Source organism: Zonotrichia albicollis, chromosome 1, assembly GCF_047830755.1.
Source record: "Zonotrichia albicollis isolate bZonAlb1 chromosome 1, bZonAlb1.hap1, whole genome shotgun sequence".
Classification (NCBI taxonomy): Eukaryota; Metazoa; Chordata; class Aves; order Passeriformes; family Passerellidae; genus Zonotrichia; species Zonotrichia albicollis.
Window position 1 is genome coordinate 10769767 of NC_133819.1, and position 20417 is coordinate 10790183.

The window sequence follows — 20417 nt, forward strand, 5'->3', positions numbered from 1 at the left end:
ATTATTTAGATTGGAAAAAGTCTCTTAAGATCATCAAGTCCATCTGTTAATCCAGCACTGTCACAAACCCTCCACTACACCATGTCCTTAAGGGTGATAGCTACACATTATTTAAATACGTGCAGGGATGTTGATTTCACCATTTCCCTGGCTTGATAACCTTTTTGGTGAAGAAATTTCTCCTAATATCCAGTCTAAACATGCCCTGGTGCAACTTGAGGACGCTCCCTCTTGTCTTATCACTTGTTCCTTGGGAGAAGAGACTGCACTCCCTGGCTGCACTGTCCTTTCAGGGAGCTGTAGAGAGCAATGAGGTCTCACCTGAGCCTCCTTTTCTCCAGGCTGAGCAACTCCAGTTCCCTCAGCTGCACCATCAGCAAGTTGTTAAAAGAAGTTATTAAAACTGCATTTAACTTACTGGTTATATTCCTTCAACTAAGTTTGTGATAGTGAGTACTGGAATAGGCAGTGTGCAGCAGAATTAATTTTCCCACATTCACATTAAGGGGATTGGGAAACATTTACACTGCAAAATGTAACTTAGAGACATTCCTTCCCTTTTATTCTACACCTTTTTTCCCCTTGCATTTAACAGCAAGTGTCTGGAGAAGATGAAGTTGAAATCTCAGATAAAGATGAACCTGATGGAGATGGAGATGTTTGCAGTGATTGCCCCACTGTCAGAGCCCCACTGACCTCACTGAAAAGCCACCAAGGAGTGGTCATAGCAGCTGACTGGCTTGTTGGGGGGAAGCAAGCTGTGACAGCATCGTGGGACAGGACAGCAAATCTGTATGATGTAGAGACTTCTGAACTTGTCCATTCTCTTACAGGTATTTGTTCACTTGCGAAAAAAAAATTAAATTGGTGGTTTGTTTTTATATGAGGGATTTGTAGATACTAAAACACTGAGAAAAGAAAGTTGTTTCTCTGGAGCAGGATGTGTGTACCATCTGCTCAGTGTTGTAATAGTTTTTGAAATTGCAAATTTGTAATTGAAATTGTAAATCCTCTGAGCATGAATTTGTCTTCTTTTAAGCTTATGATTTAACCTGTGAAAAATTAGTTGTTTAAATTGAATGTACCCAAATTTTAGCTCTTGCAAAAGGCTTTTGCTGTGTTCATGGTGTGTTAAGCAGCAATAACCTACACTACTGAATGTGAAATAAGTAGCGTGGGTTTTGCCTTCAAATACATTCCCAAACTTTCACAGCAGTAACAGCGTTGTCATTATAGTTTAGTATTTAAGTCCTTTTTCTCCTGAATCATGTTGGGGTCACCACTTGTCGTCATTCATTACAACGATTCTATTGTCATTACATTGCAAGGGTTCCATATCACCAGAGTTTTGGACATCCTTGATGTTTCTTGTAGGCAGCTCCTCCAGGCACTGACTCTTCCTCATCCTCACAGCAGCCAACTGACTCCAGTTCCCCTCAACCAACCAATCCACTCTTTTATAACACTCTTCTGATTTGCTATAGCTGTGGCCTGTTAAAGTCAGGCCTGCTCCTAATCCTTAATATTAACCAGCAGCAACTCTTTAGGGGGTAAGATTACTTTCTATACAACCTTTATTTGCTTATATTATATCCCCCTACATATCAGGATTAAAGTTCAGAATGACCATTACTCCTTTCTGTTTGGGAAAAAGAGAAAAAACCATCAGCATGTCATTCCAAGTGTATGTGGAAAGGAAAAGAGTTATTTTCATGACCTGACACGTTGTGATGTGTGGCTGTAGGGCACGACCAGGAGCTCACGCATTGCTGTACGCATCCCACGCAGCGCCTCGTGGTCACATCGTCCCGCGACACCACCTTCCGCCTGTGGGATTTCAGAGATCCTTCTATCCATTCTGTGAATGTCTTTCAGGGCCACACTGAGTAAGTGACAGCTCTTTCACAGGTTTTCTTCAAGTTTGAAAAGTTGCAAATCGGCCCAGAACTGTTCCTGTGTGCTTTTTGAGGTGCTGAGTTCATTCCTGTTTTGTGAGACTGATTTTCACAGAAACCCCCAGTTGTCCTTCAAATGTAGCACAGCAGTACATAATTTCCAAAACAGCAGCCAGGGCTCTTGGTGTGCTATTGCTCATATGGTAAGTCTTGATAAAAATTGTTACAATTAAAGGTGATTTAGAGTATGAGGTTCTTTTTGGCATTGGTTATGCTTGCAGTTTGGGGTTATTGCTGTAATGCAGTGGGTCAAGCAGATTGCCTCTGCTTGTCTTGATTCTCACTGTGAAGTAAAGGTTACTCCTTTGAAACCAGTGCATACAAAAGGATTAATGTTCTGTCAAAACAGTGATTCTGATGTAACTTTTTTAATTATCGATTTAGGCTTAATGTTGTTATACTGACTACTATTGAACATGGACAAATGTAGTCCTGAGAATCTGTGTTCTGGTGTTCACTTAACTTGCTGGTTTTTGGAGCTCTGATACATGGAAAATACAGGTATAACTTGGAAATACTTTACCCAAGGAAGCAAATCTTTTCTTGACTTGTGAATGTGTGAGCTTGACTGTTTCAGAAAAAAAATCACCTCCGTTCTTCAGAATAAAAGATGATTGTTAATCCTAGCTCAAAATACAAACCCCAAGCATTTAATCACATTTCTGGTTTTTGTTAATGGTGTAATTTACATTATAACTGAGTTTCAGTGCCCTCTTTTTAATTTCCTCAGCTATTGACTAGCGTACATATAACCAAAAACCTCTTTAACCCCATCTGCCCTGGACTCCTGAGCTTGATAAATTACTTGGTGCTTCACAATCATCCTGTGTAAGTGGCCATCTTCTCCTGATAGGGCAGTAAGCTTGATTTTGTGGCCTACATCCTAGAATTGTTTAATCTCATCACTTTTGTATTCTTCTATCGCTTTTCCTAGAATGTTTCATAAAGTTGTAAAGTTTTCTATCCATTGATGCTTGCATTTTTCCCCAAGCTGATTAACTGCTTTGTCTCAGGATATTTTTTTCAGAGAAATGACCAAGACTGACGTTGCTGTTTTCCCATGTATTTGCTGAGACCAAATGATGTTGACCTTGGGTGATGGTGCATACTATAAAAACTGTTAGCTGGTGTTTTGGCTTCTATTGCTGAGACCTATAAACTAGCACAAAGTTCATTCTTTAGAAATGGATTAGATCTTGTGCAACCTCTTCAGTCACTCTTACTCTAGCTTTTAATCATCTTTATATTTGTGTTTGTCTGCTGTATCAGCTGCCTGTGTTTTGTACTTTGAATGTATGAGTTTTTAGTATTGATATAGGCTTTTTCACCAAATACACCCTAAACTGGATGGTCTCAAAAGTGATTTTACTTTTCAGTGGCCAGGACTGTTGAGGCTTTCATTTGTGGAAAGGGTAATTCTGTTACAGAAGGTGTTTCACTGGTGAATGCAGACTGAGCAGAGATGGAGGGAGGTTGATATTTTTACAGTTGAGACATACTTTAAGGGATTTTATTTTTGTTCTTTTATTGTACCACCTACTGGCAAAATGTTTTTAAATTACCCTCTAATCAACACTGCAACAATCTCTTCACATTGAGCAGCATAGAAGAAACTGGGTTTTTTTAATTTCCTTTTCTGAATGTCTGTTTGAATAATTTGCCAAGTATTTAGTATTTTGATAGGCCCTTGGCATCACTTCTGTAAATTGGATGTTACAGTTGTTAACACTGATGATTTAAAGTCCTCAACCATAAGTTTTAACACCCTCTGGCTGAATAGTATCTGAGGAGTCTGGCGCACACAGAGCAGCTATTTTTTCACCAGATCAACTCCTAATGCGCTATGCCAATATAATGAGATGCCAAACATCTCAATCCCGAGGCCAGCATTCCGTGTTTATCGTGTCATACACCCAAAATCTCATCCCAGCCGTCCCTTCCTCCCGGCGCGGATCCGCGCTGCCGCCGCTCACCAGGAGGTGGCAGCACCGGCCCGAGGCAGCGCCTTTAATTGGCCTTAGTGAGGACTCTGGGGCTGCGGCTCGTTATCGTGTAAAACTAAAACTGGTGCTGATGTGCTGAGAGAATTAAGAATCCTGTTACAAGCAGAGTGTACAAAGCTTTTATAGAGTTAATTGATGTCAAAAAATGAAGAGTTGCAGTGCGTTGTCCTCTATGTCAAAGTGATGATATGTCATCATCTGTGAGAGATTATTTATATCTTAAGTGGACTGAGAAATCACCTTTCATTTTAGTGTCCTGAACATAGCTTTTTTAAAAGCAGAATGTTTCTTATCATCTACTACTAAGGCAATTTAAGAAAATAAATTCTCTTCCAGTAAGGGCAGAAGGAATCATTGAGATCAACCTGTCTGTCTTGAGCTTGCATTGATAGCTGTTTTGAATTAAGAGGTAGTTTTATAATTGCCAGCTGTATGTTAGGTTGCTCCAATAGTAAAGATTTCAACTTACCTCTTGGCAAATTCTAGAAACTGCTTGTTTAACTTCCCTGTTAAGCAAGCAACTTATAGAATTTGTGCCTCCCTAGTTGCCCGAGCTTCAGATTCATCTTATGGTTTATTATCTTCAAGATCTTTGTTTCTTATGTTAATTATGGAAATTTCCTGTATTTTCTTCTTGTATTTTCTGTTCTTGTTTACAAGTCACCTAATTTGCCTCAAAGTGTGTTTTCAAGTATATTTTGACATTTATAGACTAAGTATAGTACATTGATAATACTTTTGCCCTTCGAGTCTGCATTCAGCTGGGGTCTTTTTCAAAGTTGTATCTTACCAGGGAAGTTTCCAGTTCTGTAAACATTACTTGTTTACTTTTTTTCATATATATATATATATATATGTGTGTGTGTTTGTGTATGAATATGACTGTTTCAGTTCAATAAATTACTTATTTGCCTGTGCCCTACTCACACAGCAGTAAAAGGTAAAAGTACCTTGTCACGTACTGCTTTAGATCTGCCATGCCCCCAGCTCATCTCACTTATTCTCTGATGAAAAAAATATGAAATGGTGTGGAAATAAGACTGATGTTTCCTTAAATATAAATATTTTTTATTGTCTGGTTCTGTGTGTGCACTATTAGGAATTTGTCTTGCTCCCCACATGAAGAGTTTAAAAGAGCCCTGGGAAAAGATTACATTTGTGTTATATTCCAGGCACTAACTTGTGGCCTTTAACTAAATTGATCTCCTGAGTTAAAGCCTCCAAAAATCATACTGGTAACTCATATTCCAATATTTTTTTCCAGCAGATACTGCTTTGAAATACATGATTGATAATAACAGCTGTTCTCCTATTGAGAAATTACTCATTTTAGAGGTTATTGATTAGAGCTCTTTAAACTGAAATAAGGTTTTTTTTCTGTGGACCAAAATGGTTCTGGCATCTCCATGGCAGTTTTCATTTCATCTCACTTGTGCCTTCCTTTGCTGACACCTGCACAGCCCATCTTGTCCCAGCTGTGAAGGCCTGGCTTTTCCCAGCACAGTGGCCTAGTTGAGTAACTCTGGTATTGACATGCTCTTGAATATCTGCTTGATGAGTTTTTCTGTCCCTTTAAGCACCCTGCAAGTGCTGGGGTGTGTCTTGATGTGTGGAGCCTTCTAAAATGTTAATGCTGGAAATGTTTATCATTTGTAGCTTAAAGAAAGTCTTAGTCTATACAGGTCTAGCCAGTACTTTACAGATTTTATACATTTCTTCTGACAGCTTAGTAACACAGGAAATAAATTAATCCCCTATGGGCAACAGAATGTTTATTAGCTAGTGGATTCACATACAGTGTTTAAACTACAGCTTTTGCTATACAGTTGAAGTATACTGATGCTTATATGCAGCTGAAAAATTCTTGGTAAATAATAAAGGGTTTTTTTTTTCTTTAATGACTGTCAGAGGTACACAGTGGTTGGGGACATTGCTCTTGTAATGCTTGAAAAAAAATATGCAGGGCTTCTAAGTCTCTACTTGCAAATACCATCCTTCACAGAATAAAGTGATATCTTCAGAAGCAGCTTTGGGTTACTACTCTTAAGTGAATATCCTTTGTTAATGCTTTTTGGTTGTTCAGTATATAATTATGCACCACTTTGCCATGGCAATTGAATGCATTTTCAGCTTTAAAAACCCCCATAAATTGGAGTGGGTACTTTTGTCCTAGCCCAAAAAAATGAAAAAGCTTGTTTACTACTTTTCAAACTTACTGACCCTTGTGGCTAAATTGGGCCAGTGCATCAAGCATGAATGTGTGTTAGCTGTGGAATCTGTATGAGTGTTACTTTCTGGGCAAACTCAGGAAAAAAATTGCTGATCGTGGATCTTATGTTATTTCTTACAAAGAGCTTATAGCTCTTTTGGGCTGCAGCATATTCCATCTCCTCTCATTCTGCTTGTGTGGCTCTGAGAGACCAGAAGGGAAAGTTCCTGTTCATTTGCTGCCTGTATGTCTCTGAATGTGCCAGCTGAATGGTGAGTTGTGCTTCATCCTGAGAACTTGGAAATTAGAAAATTGCAAATATGTCTTGTTTCAAGTTTATGTTTTCCAACTCCTATGCTTGCTGAAGAATCTGCATTAAAAATACAAAAATTACTAAGCAGCTGCTGATTAGGATGCTGGGCTGAATTCTGACATTTAGTGAATTGAGAGTTAATGTCAAAATGGCATTCTGTTTCAGAACAGTAATTGCTTTAGTTTTTGTGGGCACTTGGGTTTGCCAAGGTCATTTGACTTTCTCAGATTCTTGGATCTGCAAGATTTAATTCTCATGTCTTATTTGTGTCTGTTTTGTATATATTGTTCTTGAAAGAGCAAGTCATGGCAGGGGGAGAAGTGCCTCCAGGCAGTGATGGCATTGGACATCCCTGTTGGAAGCAGTCTTATTCTAGATATGCCCAATATTACAAGGTCACTGCTAGGTATTCTTGTTCAACCACACTTTCTTGGTGAAGTTAAAGCATGTGCAGATATAGTCCTAAAAATGCAGGCATTGCACCTTTGACTAAATTGGGCTTTTAGTTAAAACCTTTTGTGCCAAACAAAGTGTAACCAGTTGGATGCTATCAGTGGTGTTTGATGAGTCTAACACATCTGTTCTTTTCAAGACAGTCCTGTTCTTGCTTCAGTTATTAATGACTTTAGTGATGCTTTGTCTACCATTTTTCTGTTGTTTCTCATCAAAGAATGCCTTAGGCATTTCCCATGTGTGGATATCTCAATCTAGCTTCTGTAAGAAATGCAAAATTTTTGTGATGAAACATTCAGTTTTCTTCCCAAGCCTCACTGATTAACTAGATGGTTCTGATATTGCTATTAATATTCCTACCTTGTTTTGTGTGCTGAGGGACATTTTCCTCTTGCATTTCATTGAAAAAAGGCTCCAAACTTGCATTTCACACACTGTTCTGATCCTACATTTGCATGTTGAATATTCTTTAAATGAAGATTATGGCCTGGGTTCAACGCTCTAGGGTTAGCTTTTTTGAAATGCTTCTAATGCTTCTGGACATTTTTACAAAACCTTTTGGTTTACTTTTACTACATAGATGTAACAGACCATGATAAGAATTCAGTGGTTTTCTTAGACTTGTTAGCAGCCTTAATACTGATAGCTCAGGGGTCCAGCTTTGAATGTGGCTCACTTCCCTTGCTGAGGTCTTCTTCATAGGTCTATTTCAGGACAGACTAGGGCCAGCACGTTTTACATGCCTTCAGCCCATCCAAGCCACCACTTCTTGTTCCCTTGCTCACCTTGAATTCCCACCTTTCTCTTGTAACATTCCCCCAACCTGATACTGGCATGGAGTTATCAAAGTGCCACTCTCTACAGCTCCCTGAAAGGAGGTTGTAGCCAGGTTGGTCTCTTCTCCCAGGCAGCCAGTGGCAGGACAAGAGGAAATGGTCTCAAGCTGCTAGGGGAGGTTTAGGTTGGACATTAGGAGGAATTTCTTCACAGAAAGGGTGATTAGACATTGGAATGGGCTGCCCAGGAGGTGGTGGAGTCACTGTCCCTGGAGGTGTTTAAGGAAAGACTGGATGTGGCACTCAGTGCCATGGTCTGGGTGACACAGTGGTGTTCCATCACAGGGTGGACTCGATGACCTCTGAGGTCTTTTCCAACCTAAATGGTTCTGTGCTTCTGTAATTCCTTCATGGTTTGCTCTTACTATTTCTTAAGTTGCACAAAAAAGCTCTGCTGATATTTGGAGATAAATCCACAGACAGACTTTGGGAATTATGTGGATTGATGTGTGTAGTTCTTGCTGGAATTGAGTGCTTTTAGCATTTCTGAAACCTGAATGCACTCGAATGTGGAGGTTCTGGTGGGTTCCTCACCTGGGCCTCCTGTGGCCAGTGCCATCTCCTGTTGAGATGGGCAGTGGGGTTGTCCACATCTGGAGATTTTAAACGCAGTTCCTGGCATCCCCTCAGGCTGCAGACTGCTTGATGTAAGGATATGCTTTGTTCCCCTAAAACAAAGGAAACTTGTGCAGAAAATACCAAATTGAGCTTCCTTTAGGTTTTGTTTCTCAGTTTTACTAATAAAAATACAGGCATATTTGAGCCCTCAAATTTTGCTGGTTCCATACAACTGTAATTGTGTGTATTCAAGTTACCTTGAATAAATTCATTCTGAAAGCTCTGGTTTAGTCCATTTTCATCCCACACATAGATTTATACATGTAGATGCCTGTTTAAGTCTGTGAAAATGTGTTGTGTCCCAGTTTGATGGTAAATCCCAGTTTAAGTTGGAAATCAAAATGGAAAGAACAGCGTTACCTTCTTTTTTGGTGCATTGCCAGCGAGAGTTCTGCATCAGCATTTCATGGTCCAACATTTTCCATGTTTTTTCTTTCCCCCCTTCCCCTATGTGTGAAATTTCAGCAGATTGTTATGCAAAGCAGTTTTGTGTCTCAGTGTGACTGGGAGACAGCTGTTGGGCCTAATGAGGAGTGCGAGCAGCGCAGCATTTCTGGTGATTGAGACCCACGCAGGGAGCAGGATGGTGCAGGCCAGGCACTGGTGTGTGCTGAGGAAGTGCCACGCTGTCAGCTGGAAGTACACGCTCGGCTGCTCCCTGTGACAAGATAAATGAGTTTTGCTGGGGTTTGGCGGAGGCTGAAGCTTTTTTGGAGAATAGTTGTAGCACACCAAACTCCCTGTGGGACCCACAGTTTGAAGTGTCATCAGACTGCTTCCTCTTTGCTTGTTTCTTTCTTTTTTTTCTTTAATGTCCTACAATACCTGTCATCTTTTTGAGTTATTAAAAATCTAATGTCTTCTAGCATTCAATTAACATGGGGGCTGATGATCTTTTGTTGACACTTTTTATTAATTTAGCCAAGGGGATGTTAACCAGAGTTTTATCTGGGTGAGAACAAACTGAAGATTAATATAAACAAAAATTAAATCTAGCCACATGAAATCAGAGGGAAAAGGCTTTTAATTTTTGTGATATGGATGGGGTTATGGAGGCAATACTTTTGAAAGGTTATTTGTTTATTGGCTGATTCTGTTAACTTCCTCCCACAGACATTGTGTCCTTTTCTTCCTTCTCACCATTCCCCTTTAGTTGGGCTGAAATCCTGGTTTAGTTTATAAGTAGGAAGTGCCCTTTCTTCTTCTATTTTGTTTTAATTTTAAAAACCCAAATAAACACAAAACAAAAAAAAAGTTGCTGAGATGCATCTGTCATATTAAGAGATGCCCCAGTTGGAGTACCAGAGGAGACAGAATGTAATTTGTACTGCACAAGGTCTGTGAGCACAGCACTTGCTCATGTTTATGTCTGTAGTGTTGAGCATGATCTTCAATTTAGATGCGTGTGATTTTTTTAAAATATCAACTCATTATGTTCCACTTTAAAAAAAAAGAAAAAACCCAAAAACCACTTTGTCTTTACTCTGATGAATGAAGTGCTGATAACTCTTCCCAGCATTGTCAGGTTTGTGAGAATGATGATACTGTTTTGGCCTTTCTAGACTTAAAAATTCAAGCCTTGCAATCCTATTTTGAAAAGATGTCTTTGAGAATTGAATTGAGTGTTTCCCTTAGAGAGTCATGCTTTGTTTTTGTAAAGCATAGGGAATGTTATGCAGACATCCATATGCTGTTTGCTCTGGAACTGGGACCAAAATTCTTGGTCATAAACACTAGGTTCAGTAAGAAGTGTTTTTATATTTAGCCATTAAATTCAAAGCTCTTTATGTAAAAGATTGTTTTCATAGTCCCATGTGCTTGCAGATAGTGCACATCCAAACCTGCAGGGCCTTGCAGGGCTGAGCTGAGGGTGAATGGAGGGCTAAGGCCACTAAGCACCTTTAAAGTTGTCACTGAAAAGAGACCAGCAGCTTTCCCTTTGCATTTCTATCTCTTGCCCTATTTCCAGAGAGTACAGAAGAATTTAAATGCATTTTTATTTTACAAACTTTTGCTTGGTGTACCCAGTAATATCTGAACAGTTAAGCTGAAAGAGTAAGTTAAGCTGGAAAGGATTTTGTTATCTGTTGAGAGTCTTTGGAGGAGCAGGAAGGATTGAGCTAACCTGGGGCTGGCATTCTGTTTTCCTGGCAATAGTTTTGAATGTTTTCATTTAAAAATGATAAATCTAAGGATTAGAGAACCTTATGTGGTCAAAGAAACTTAACCATGTTTGAAAGTGATAAATGATAAAGCAAAACCAATATGAGATCAAAGAAGCTGGAAAGCTCTTTAAAGTTTTGAAAAAAGAACACCCAAAAGTGGAGGGTTATTTTAAGACAGTTTCCCAATGTATTCCAACTGTAATTGGAATAAAATGTATGATGTGGAAAGAGATCAGATTTGTTTGTTGGCAGCAGAATACTAAAGCACAGTATATTCATTTTCCTGGAGATATTCTATTACTTGAATTCTTTATGCTGTTGTGTGTTAGGAAGTCTCCCAATGTGTGTGGAAATTATGGAGATTGAATTTGTAAACTTTGCTTCAAATGTATTGCAGCAGTATAGAGATTAGTAAAGGCCTGATTTTTTTTTTTCTGAGCTTCAATTTGTGGAGAACTACTGAGAAGTGCAGATGTTGGTAAATTTAAAGGAGTTTGGGCTGGTAGGAGATACGTTTGGTGGTAAGAACATGCCAGCTGTATTGTGCAGCAGCTTGACTGCATGAGTGAGTTTTTTCCCCAAATAAGATGGTGCCTGATGAAAGAGACTCAGCAGTTGTGGCCTTCATGTATGTTATAACTTTTTGACTTTTTGTTCATAAAGTCCAGAAGATTATTCGAAGACCTCTTGGTTCTTTCTGTAATCATCTCCCTGGTGGCTTAGCTGCACTCTAATAATGTGTTAGGAAACTTGGTATCATGAAAAAAGTGGGCCTTCATCCTAATTAAAACTTAATTTGGTGTCAATTTAAATTAAGAGGCTTGCATAAACTGGTCCATTGTGACCTGGCTTGTGCTAATCTTAATCAGCAGCTTGGATAGGACATGAATTCAAATTTCTGCAGAACAACTAAAGTGACAGTAACAACTGACAACTTAAATTAAAATTACTAAGTTCTAAGAAATTGATGTGCATGACCCAAGTTACAAGATAGGTCATTAAATCAAATCTGTAGAAACAGAATTGAGAAGCCTTCCCTAAAAATGCTTTGTTAGTACATTATGTGGGCAGAAAATAACTGGCTTTGAGTTGGGAATTCACACAATTACAATGAAAATTGTAGTACAAAAGCTTTTAATTGGTTAATATGAAATAAAGGTAAAGTATTTAAAAATAATCATAGAATCATGAAAATTGCTTAAACCCAGTATATTGATGACATGCTGTTATCTGAGGCTGTAAAATACAAAGATAATATAATTCTAAAATACAATTCTTTATAAAATAGCTTCTGGAAGTAATATGTTGGACTTCAATTGCTAGAAATATTCTCATGAGTCTTTCTCTGACTGCCCTTGTGCATTTCTAGGCATGCTAGGTAAAATTTGAAGAACTGTATGCTTGTCCTTCTTCTTGCTACTTGCCATTTTTTATCTGACTCTCAGACTTTAGCTGCTTGTGAAACAGGACTAGAAATCACAATTAGAGATTGTTAATTGCTGTAGCTATTGGTTGTGGAGCTACACTGGGGACTCTGTGTGTGGGTTACAGCATGTTCCTGTGTGTGTGCAGAACAGCTTTAGCTACATCTCAGGTGTTTGGGGCCTCCTCAGTATCTGTGCAGTGAATGAAAATGTCTGGGATAATTCTACAGAAATCTTTGGGTGGAGAGAAAAGCTTGGTTACTGATCTAAAATCAAGTAAAAAAATTTGTGCTCTATGCTGCTAATTCAGCTGGGGTTGTGTGATAAACATGCTGGACATTAGTGCAGAAATTCAAAAGTGAATTCAGGTCTCAAGACTGGGCCTGTTTAGCTTTTGTCAGAATCAGTGGAATAATATGAAAGATGCCTCCAGAGTAAGTCTTTACTGCTGGGCTCCTCTTAGCACTTGGGCCACTCAAGCCCTGTTCACCTTAAGTGTTGCAGCTTCTTTTAAGAATATTTTTTAATTCAAAAATAACTGCTTGGATTTTCAAAATTTCAGATTACTCTGCTTTTAAAAAAAAAGGCAAGCTACATGTGCTAAAGGAAGCACAGGAACAGAAAATAAAACTTTAAATCAGATGCTAGTTTAATAAAGAAGTTTAGAGTTTGACATCTTTGTCTTTGCTCCTGGTTGTTTAGCACTGTGACATCTGCAGTTTTCACTGTGGGAGACAACGTTGTTTCTGGTAGCGATGACCGTACAGTAAAAGTCTGGGATTTGAAAAACATGAGGAGTCCCATTGCAACCATCCGCACAGATTCTGCAATCAACAGGTGAGCAGATCTTCTCTGGGTTACTGCTTTGCTTAATTTGTGCTTTCTTAATTAATTCTTAATTTCTTTCACACGTGGGAATGGTTTAAAGCTGTGCCACAGAGGTTTAGATGGACATTTCTTTCCTGAGAGGGTGGTCAAACAGGTTTCCTGGAGAGGTGGCTGATACACCAAGCCTTCCAGTATTTATGAATTATTTGGCCAATACCCTTAATAACCTGCTTTAAGCTTTGATCAGGCCTGAATTGGTGAGGTAGTTGGACTGGATGATTGTTGCAGGTAGCTCTCAACTGAAATAGTCTATTCTATTAATTCACTGAATATACATTTATTTTTGTCCCTGAAATGAAACTTGAGATTTATAAGAATTTGAAGAAGGTCTGAAATGGTTTTATAAAGTGCATTATAATGTGATCAACATAAATTTTTAGTAAGTACATTGCTTTTAAGAAATTTTCTATAAGAAAATGCAGATATTAAGGCTATCTGAGGATCTAGTACAATAGAAAATTGTTGGGAAGATAAAAGTTTGACAAAAAAGTCTCATAGCTATGTATGCTTGGCAGAAAGATTTGTAAATGTAGTCTGATGAAGGAATAGAGATGGAAGCAAGTTTTGATACAGAAGAAAAGAATTGCTGAGCCAGTATTACTGGATAACCAAGAAAGCAAAGGGTATGTTAGAAGGGGTTTTATGACTTAGAGCAAAGGATAAACCCACCTCAAACAAGCAGAAAGATAGCACAGGCAAACAAGTCAGCAAAGTTGCAAGCAGGAAAAAAGTCTCAGAATTTTCCACTGCAAGAAAACTGAAAAACAACTTCTGGCTTAGACTGTAATGTACTAACTTTTAGTGATTGGAGAATAGTAACATGAATATGGTAATTATAGTAGTTATGAGAGGCTATAGATAAAAGTTAAGGAATAGATTGGTTCTACTGTATTAAGATGCTCAGCAAAGAAAAGTATATAATGCAATGTAACCAAAACCAAAGGGTCTCCAGGCCTGCCTGCAGCTGGAGCTGACAGCTGTAGGCACAGGCTCTGTCACCCATGACCCTGGACTGCTGTAACCTCTTGGATGGAATAAATTGCATTTTGGAGAGCCCCTGGAGTCCCACATCCCTCATTTTGGCTCTTGCAGAGAACACCTCAATGGTTCAATATTTATTTTCTCTTTCCATTTGTGACTTCTAGCCAGGAAAAATTCAGCTGCATCCCTTCCTGTGAGCTTAAATTTGTGCTGTCAGTTTCTATTTGCCAGGCCTGTTGTTTGCTCCCCACCTCCTTTTGTCCCTTCTCTGCAGGATTAACGTGTGTGTTGGCCAGAGGATCATCGCCCTTCCCCACGACAACCGGCAGGTGCGGCTGTTCGACATGTCCGGGGTGCGGCTGGCGCGGCTGCCCCGCAGCAACAGACAGGTACCTGCAGGGCTGCCCCTCCTGCCTCTGGCCTTCCTCAGGCAGGGACAAATGGCATTTGCTCTGTCTGCCTTACAGCTGAGCAAATGCTGAGTGGCACTGTGTCACAGACATCTTTTATGAAAAATCCTTTCCTTAGGATTTTTCCTCCTGAGAAGCCGAGAGGCCTCAGGAACAAAATGTAAGCAATGATTATCTGCTGCTGTGGAATGCAACAGGTGGATCTGCGATTGGTCTCATGTGGTTGTTTCTAATTAATGGCCAATCACAGTCAGCTGTCTTGGACTGTCTGTCTGAGACACAAGCCTTTGTTATCATTCTTTCTTTTTCTATTCTTAGCTAGCCTTCTGATGAAATCCTTTCTTCTATTCTTTTAGTATAGTTTTAATATAATATATATCATAAAATAATAAATTAGCCTTCTGAAACATGGAGTCAACACTCTCATCTCTTCCCTTATCCTCGGACCCCTGTGAACATGGTCACAGCACTGGTCTCAATAAATACGCCCTTAATTATTCAAAATAACCAACGTGGTGATCTGAAACATTTTAAACGTTTTTATTGGAGTTGGTGATGGTGTTTCAAGTGAATTTTATCACGATGTTTCCCCTTACTAAAGTGAAACACACATCTGCCTTCTCTATGAAATGGAAAAAGTATGTAAGAGCATTTCTGATGTGTTTTAATGTCTTGATGTGAATCATGTCAGAAAAATGGCTCACTATGAGGTTTAATGATAATTTTCTCATGGTGATTTTTTTTATTTTTAATTACACAGTATGTAGCTGGTTTATATATTCCAAGCTGGATGGGGCTCTGAGTAACCAGGTGTACTGGAAAATCCCTGCCCATGGCAGGAAGGTTGGAACCAGATGATCTTTAAGGTCCCTTCCAACCCAAACCATTCTGTGATTCCATGACATAGAGACATAGAGGGAAAACGTGAGGGTCAGTTTTGTGAGGTCACCTTGTATGACTTTGTGATAAATTTTAATTTTTTTTTCTGTGCTTATTCACATAGTTTCTAGATACATCCTACCATGTAATAAACCATCCTTGCTTGCAGCCATCAGGTTTTGTGCATTTATGGCACTATTTGGCATGGCAAGCATCACTAATGGAGCAAATCAGACTAAGTAAAATTAATTGGATTATGTCACACAAATAGACCTTTTTGGAGGTTGATTCAGCAGTTCTTGACAGAATTTAGGAAGGACTTCTAAGACTTAATTAATCTCTTTTAGATTTTTTTTCTAATTTAGATAGGTTTTAAAATTTATTATAGTCTTGAGGGGTTTTTTGTGTATGTGTGCATGTTTTCCTTTTTTCCTTAGTAGTTCCATTCAAGCTGACACTACTGAAATCATGACTTTATTTATTTCTTTTTTAACCTGAATGTTGGTCAGAACCCTATTTTGGACATTTTTGTTGCTACTGAACTATTTGCATCAGTATGTATGATGCAAATCACTCTTCCTGCCTGCAGTATTATCTCTCCTGAATTATGGATGTTATGGACACTTAGTCTTGCAGGCTTGTTACAAAGTAGTTGCCATCAAGTAATTCCTTATTTTAAGACTGATTTTATGACTAAAAATGCTAAAATCAAGATTTGATTTGCTTTTGTAAAGAAAATATAACTAGATAGCAAACAGACCTTGGAAAACTCAAAAAATTTTGATGCACCTTTTTGTATGCATCTGTCCTTACGGACTCAGTGCTGAGGAGTCACATCATTATGAAGACTTGTAGCATACAGATGCAGGTAGCAGTGACCTTTAGATTCTCAAGGGCTGTTTGCAGAGAGTGGGCTGAGGATTGGCAGGGCTGAGTTGCAGTGAGCTGTTGCCCAGCAGTCGCAGTCCGTGTCAGTAACAGCGCTCTCTCCCTCCCGTGCGGTGGCAGGGGCACAGGAGGATGGTTTGCTGCTGTGCCTGGTGTGAGGACCATCCCATCTGCAACCTCTTCACGTGTGGCTTTGACCGCCAGGCCATCGGCTGGAACATCAACATCCCCGCTCTGCTACAGGAGAAGTGAAGTGCTGGGAGTTTCTGCGTTTGTGTCGCCGTGGACTTCTACACCTGGGCAGGCTGCTCTGAACACTGGTCTGCTGTCGCTGTAACAGCTCTTCCCTGAGGGGAGACTTGAGCAAGTGTTGTTCTTGTTACCACATTGTGCACAGTTTGCATGGGTTGTACAGAAAAATGTGATTTTTTTAAGAATTAGTTTGTCTTGTGTATGAAATTTTATATTTTGGCATCCACTGGTCAATATGTTCACTGTTGCGTAGAGCACATAAATGTTCATAAGTTATTTAGCATTTAATAGTTACACAGTAGGGCATTACATTTGTGACATAAATGTGAAACTTATGTAATTACTGTAGAGAGTGTATACAGTCTGTTACGTTTTTCCATGACTCTACATATCTGCCTTGTGTTAAAAGGAATCTGCAGGGCTAAAACTTTGAAATGAAGTGTGAATTTCGCTAGTTGTATGATTGTAAACATTTTCCTGTTTGCATCTGATTTAAATACTTTTTTTAGTGCTGCCATATAGTGCAACTTCAACTCCATTTTTACTCCGGTTACTAGAAAAATAGTAGATTTGAGAAGGAAAATGCAAGAAACTTGTAGTGAGTATAGACTGCCAGGTTTATTTGTAATCTTTTTTGTACTTTTTATTTTGAAAAAAAAAAAAGAAAAAGATTCATTCTGCCCTTCTTATAGAAAGTGATTCTGAAACCTCATCACATTTCATATTAGCAAAAATCCAGAATATTACAATTCTAATCACTGAAATCTAGTCAAGCAAATTCTGAAGCACTTTAGTTTATAGCTATTGTTATAAACCATTTATGAAAGTTTGACTTTACCAGTGAATGTGAGCTAACCTTTGTAAGAAGGATTAATTCCTTTTGGTGATCTGCCCAGTAAGGAAATAGTTTATTTGGGGGTTGATTATTTTGTTTATGTACCTACAGTGAGCATACTTTTAATTGTGTTCACTTCCCATATTTTTATTTTGAGCCAGCAATACAAAGTAAATGAGTACTACCTCAAAAATGAATGTTGGTCAAGATGCATCAAATCTCTCTGTAGCCTAGAAAAAAGCACCTTTGGTCTGTGGCTGAAGTACTATCTCTGACAGGAGAGGAAAGACAATCATACTACATGTGATCCTTAAGGTAGTTAACACATAAAGCTAGTGGAGCAATACACTGTCAGCATCGTGTGCCACCCAGCCATGACAGGGGCACTGCAGTCCTGTTCCAAAAGGGGTTAATTAGCATAGCTCTCCCTTCTTTCTCCCAAATGATCTTTGGTTTTGCTCCTCACTGTGTTTAGCTGTTTTTGCACTGGCAGTGGGGTGTTACTCTGCAGCTGCTGCTATCAGTAAATGCAGGTGGCAGCTGGTGTCTTGGAAAGAATGGAAGGGCTGACATATCACAGTGTAAGATGAAGGGTGGGGGTAAGGAAGGGTGCACTCTGACAGTGGGAATCTTGGGGTCCATGGTGGCTTGGCAAATGTATTAGGAGCTCTGTATCTCATCATCATGATTCTGTGCAACTACAGCTGTGCTCATGTCCTCTGCATCACTGTTTATAATGACATTAAGATATGTGTTAGCTGGTTCTCCTGTTAACTAACATTTGTGTGGCATGGGAGTACAGTGGGATGGGATGGGATAGTGAATGCATCAGTGAGGAATGGAAGGAAAATGGGGGTCCTAAACATTGTTTTGGACTGTAACATTAAGGAAACACAAAATATTTAATGGAGAATATATGTAGTGTCCTTGTAGTACACGTCATCAGAGTGGTTTGATCCCTTGTTTTTTTCTGTTATGGGGTTTGGGATTTTTTCTTGAGAGGCAAGATGGACAACTGCACTGGAGTAATCTTAAATACTAAAACTAGTGAGGTTGCAGAAAGCAGCTGCAGAGTTTTAAGTCTTCTGGTGGTAAGAGTTAAATGATGGTGACAATGTTTATTTTCACTTTTTTTTTTCTCCTGGATTTTTTGCTCTGGGTTAAAGCCATTTGTTGTTGCGTTACAGGTTTTATTCCTTAAGGAAACAAGACTCACTTTCTTTTAGTTGGTAACAGAGAGAACTTTACAAAGGTTTATGCTGTTTTTTAAAACAAGAGAAAAGTGTCTGGCCAGTACAAACAGTTTCTCCAGCATGGCCTGCATGTAGGATCTGGACAATGGCTCTCCTCTATTACCTGAGGCAGAGGAGAGGGTCACTGGTTTTGGTCCTGCTAAACTAAAGTGTCTAAGCTTCTCTCATACATATGTAGTACAGAACCACTGGACTCTATGCAGTTTAATCATCATTGCTGCAAACTTTTTATATCACCAGAGGGGCCATCCTCTGGCACCAGAATGGGTGAAACATTACATGGTTTCATTTTGAAAAGAATCAACCAAACAAGGTGCTAGAGCCACGTTCTTATGAGCAGGCTAATACTTAAATCAGCTGAACACTGAACTATCACTTAGTGTAGTTTTCTGTACTGTAGTGAAGGGTAAGCCAAACTGCCATTCCTCTGGAAGCTAAACATATGAGCAGGGGTAGTGAATATACCACATTGACTAAATATGTGGAAAACATTTCATGGCTCTAAATGTTCTAAAGAGTGTTTTTTCAGCACTAACAATGTCCAGCATTTCATTAAATGGAGCAGAGTTGCAGTTACAGTTTCAGTATTGTGCAGAATTTCACAGAAAACTCATCACCAGGCAAAACCAAGCTTCTCTGTCTTTCTCTCAAGCAATGCACATCAATTTTCACAAAGTTTGTGTATACTTTACAATCAGAAAGATCTGGAATGAAACATCTTATTTGTTGCCTAAATCTGTGAAAACTACCTTTTGGGGAAAAGAATTTATAAGTTATGTGGAACCACTTTTTATTATTCTGCTAATTTGTTTTTAGATGTAAAATGTTTTTCTTCATTACAATTCAAAATGCATTAAAACATTCAACAATTTTTTTTTGCAATTTCCTGTTTTTCTGTGTTGCATTAAGGTTACTGTTGATGTTAATATTTCAATTTTTTTGTAGTCAAAGATCTCCCTAGTCAATTTCCACTCTTCTACTAAAAAAATTTGTTTCTGAGGCATTGATGAGCACAGTTTGGAAGAGAGGGACAAGTCTGTTTATTACAGTGAGTCTTCTGTAGCACTAATTGTCAAACTGCCAGTAAAGGGTGTTCAGGACTGCATTTGTACTGTCTGCTCCCATTCTTTATGAAAAAAAAATTGTAATTGCATCTTGTTATGCAGATTATGCAGAAATTTCCATGACTTTTCACCCCACTTTACAAACTGATATTTTGAAATGAAATCTAAGCAATTTTTAAATGTTTAGAATACAGTGAAAGTATTGCAAAACTACTCTAATGAGGAGAACCCACCCTCAGTTTTTCTGTAGGTTAAAGGTAGGTTGCTTGTTGGACCCATGTTCAAACCAAAGCTGTGTAGTGTTGGAGTAAAACCCAAAGAACTTGGTGTTGTAGAAAGCCTTGGGTTTCAGAAGCCAAGGCAGAGTCTTGGCTGGTGCCTGAGTGCACCTTATTCTCCTGCAATGTGCTTTGGATCCCTCATTTGGGATTAATAAAGATGCTGGAGGTATAGACCAAAAATAAGAGACTGGAGTTCCAAGGTAGCACAACTGACATAAGGGCTGGGTTGAGACAATGCCAGACCCTGGGCTTCAGTTGATTTTAGCTGAGGGCTTACAAATCAGGCTTTACTGCCAACTGACTTAAACTTAGTATTTCTAGTATCATTTTAAACCCCTAAGTAAATATCACGTACAACTAGTGGTTTCAGGAGTCTGTCTGTGTTTAAACCTGAAGATGAGCTGCAGGAGAACCACTCTGTCATGCACCGTAGTTTGCTCTTTAGACCGGCATAGAAATTTTATTTAATGCTCTGTTGAGACCTGAGTATGTCTCTGAAAAATTACTCAGCCTTGTGATATTTTACTTTTAAGGAGTTGTTGTTACCTTTTCTAATTCCCACAGGTCAGAGTTTTCTGAACATAAGTAATTTGCAGGAGCTTACAGAGGAAATCCTGTTTAATTCAAACAGTAAATCCTGGTCAAAACTTAGCATTAACTGGGAGAGGTGTTATAGTGGAGCACTGTGGGATTTTGTAGATGTGCTGCTT

At 38.9% G+C, this 20417-nt stretch overlaps 1 protein-coding gene across 2 annotated transcripts in view; it reads left to right on the forward strand.

The window, feature by feature from the left end:
* WDR37 (WD repeat domain 37) overlaps positions 1–19244 on the forward strand; it is a 44714-nt gene extending 25470 nt beyond the window's left edge. For both annotated transcript variants that reach the window (XM_005480396.4, XM_014270162.3), the window contains 5 exons: positions 596–833; positions 1745–1886; positions 12679–12813; positions 14120–14234; positions 16143–19244. In XM_005480396.4, coding sequence (XP_005480453.1) covers positions 596–833; positions 1745–1886; positions 12679–12813; positions 14120–14234; positions 16143–16274 — 762 coding nt within the window. In that variant the 3' untranslated portion in view covers positions 16275–19244. The remainder of the gene's footprint in view (positions 1–595; positions 834–1744; positions 1887–12678; positions 12814–14119; positions 14235–16142) is intronic.
* Positions 19245–20417: the final 1173 nt, after the last annotated feature.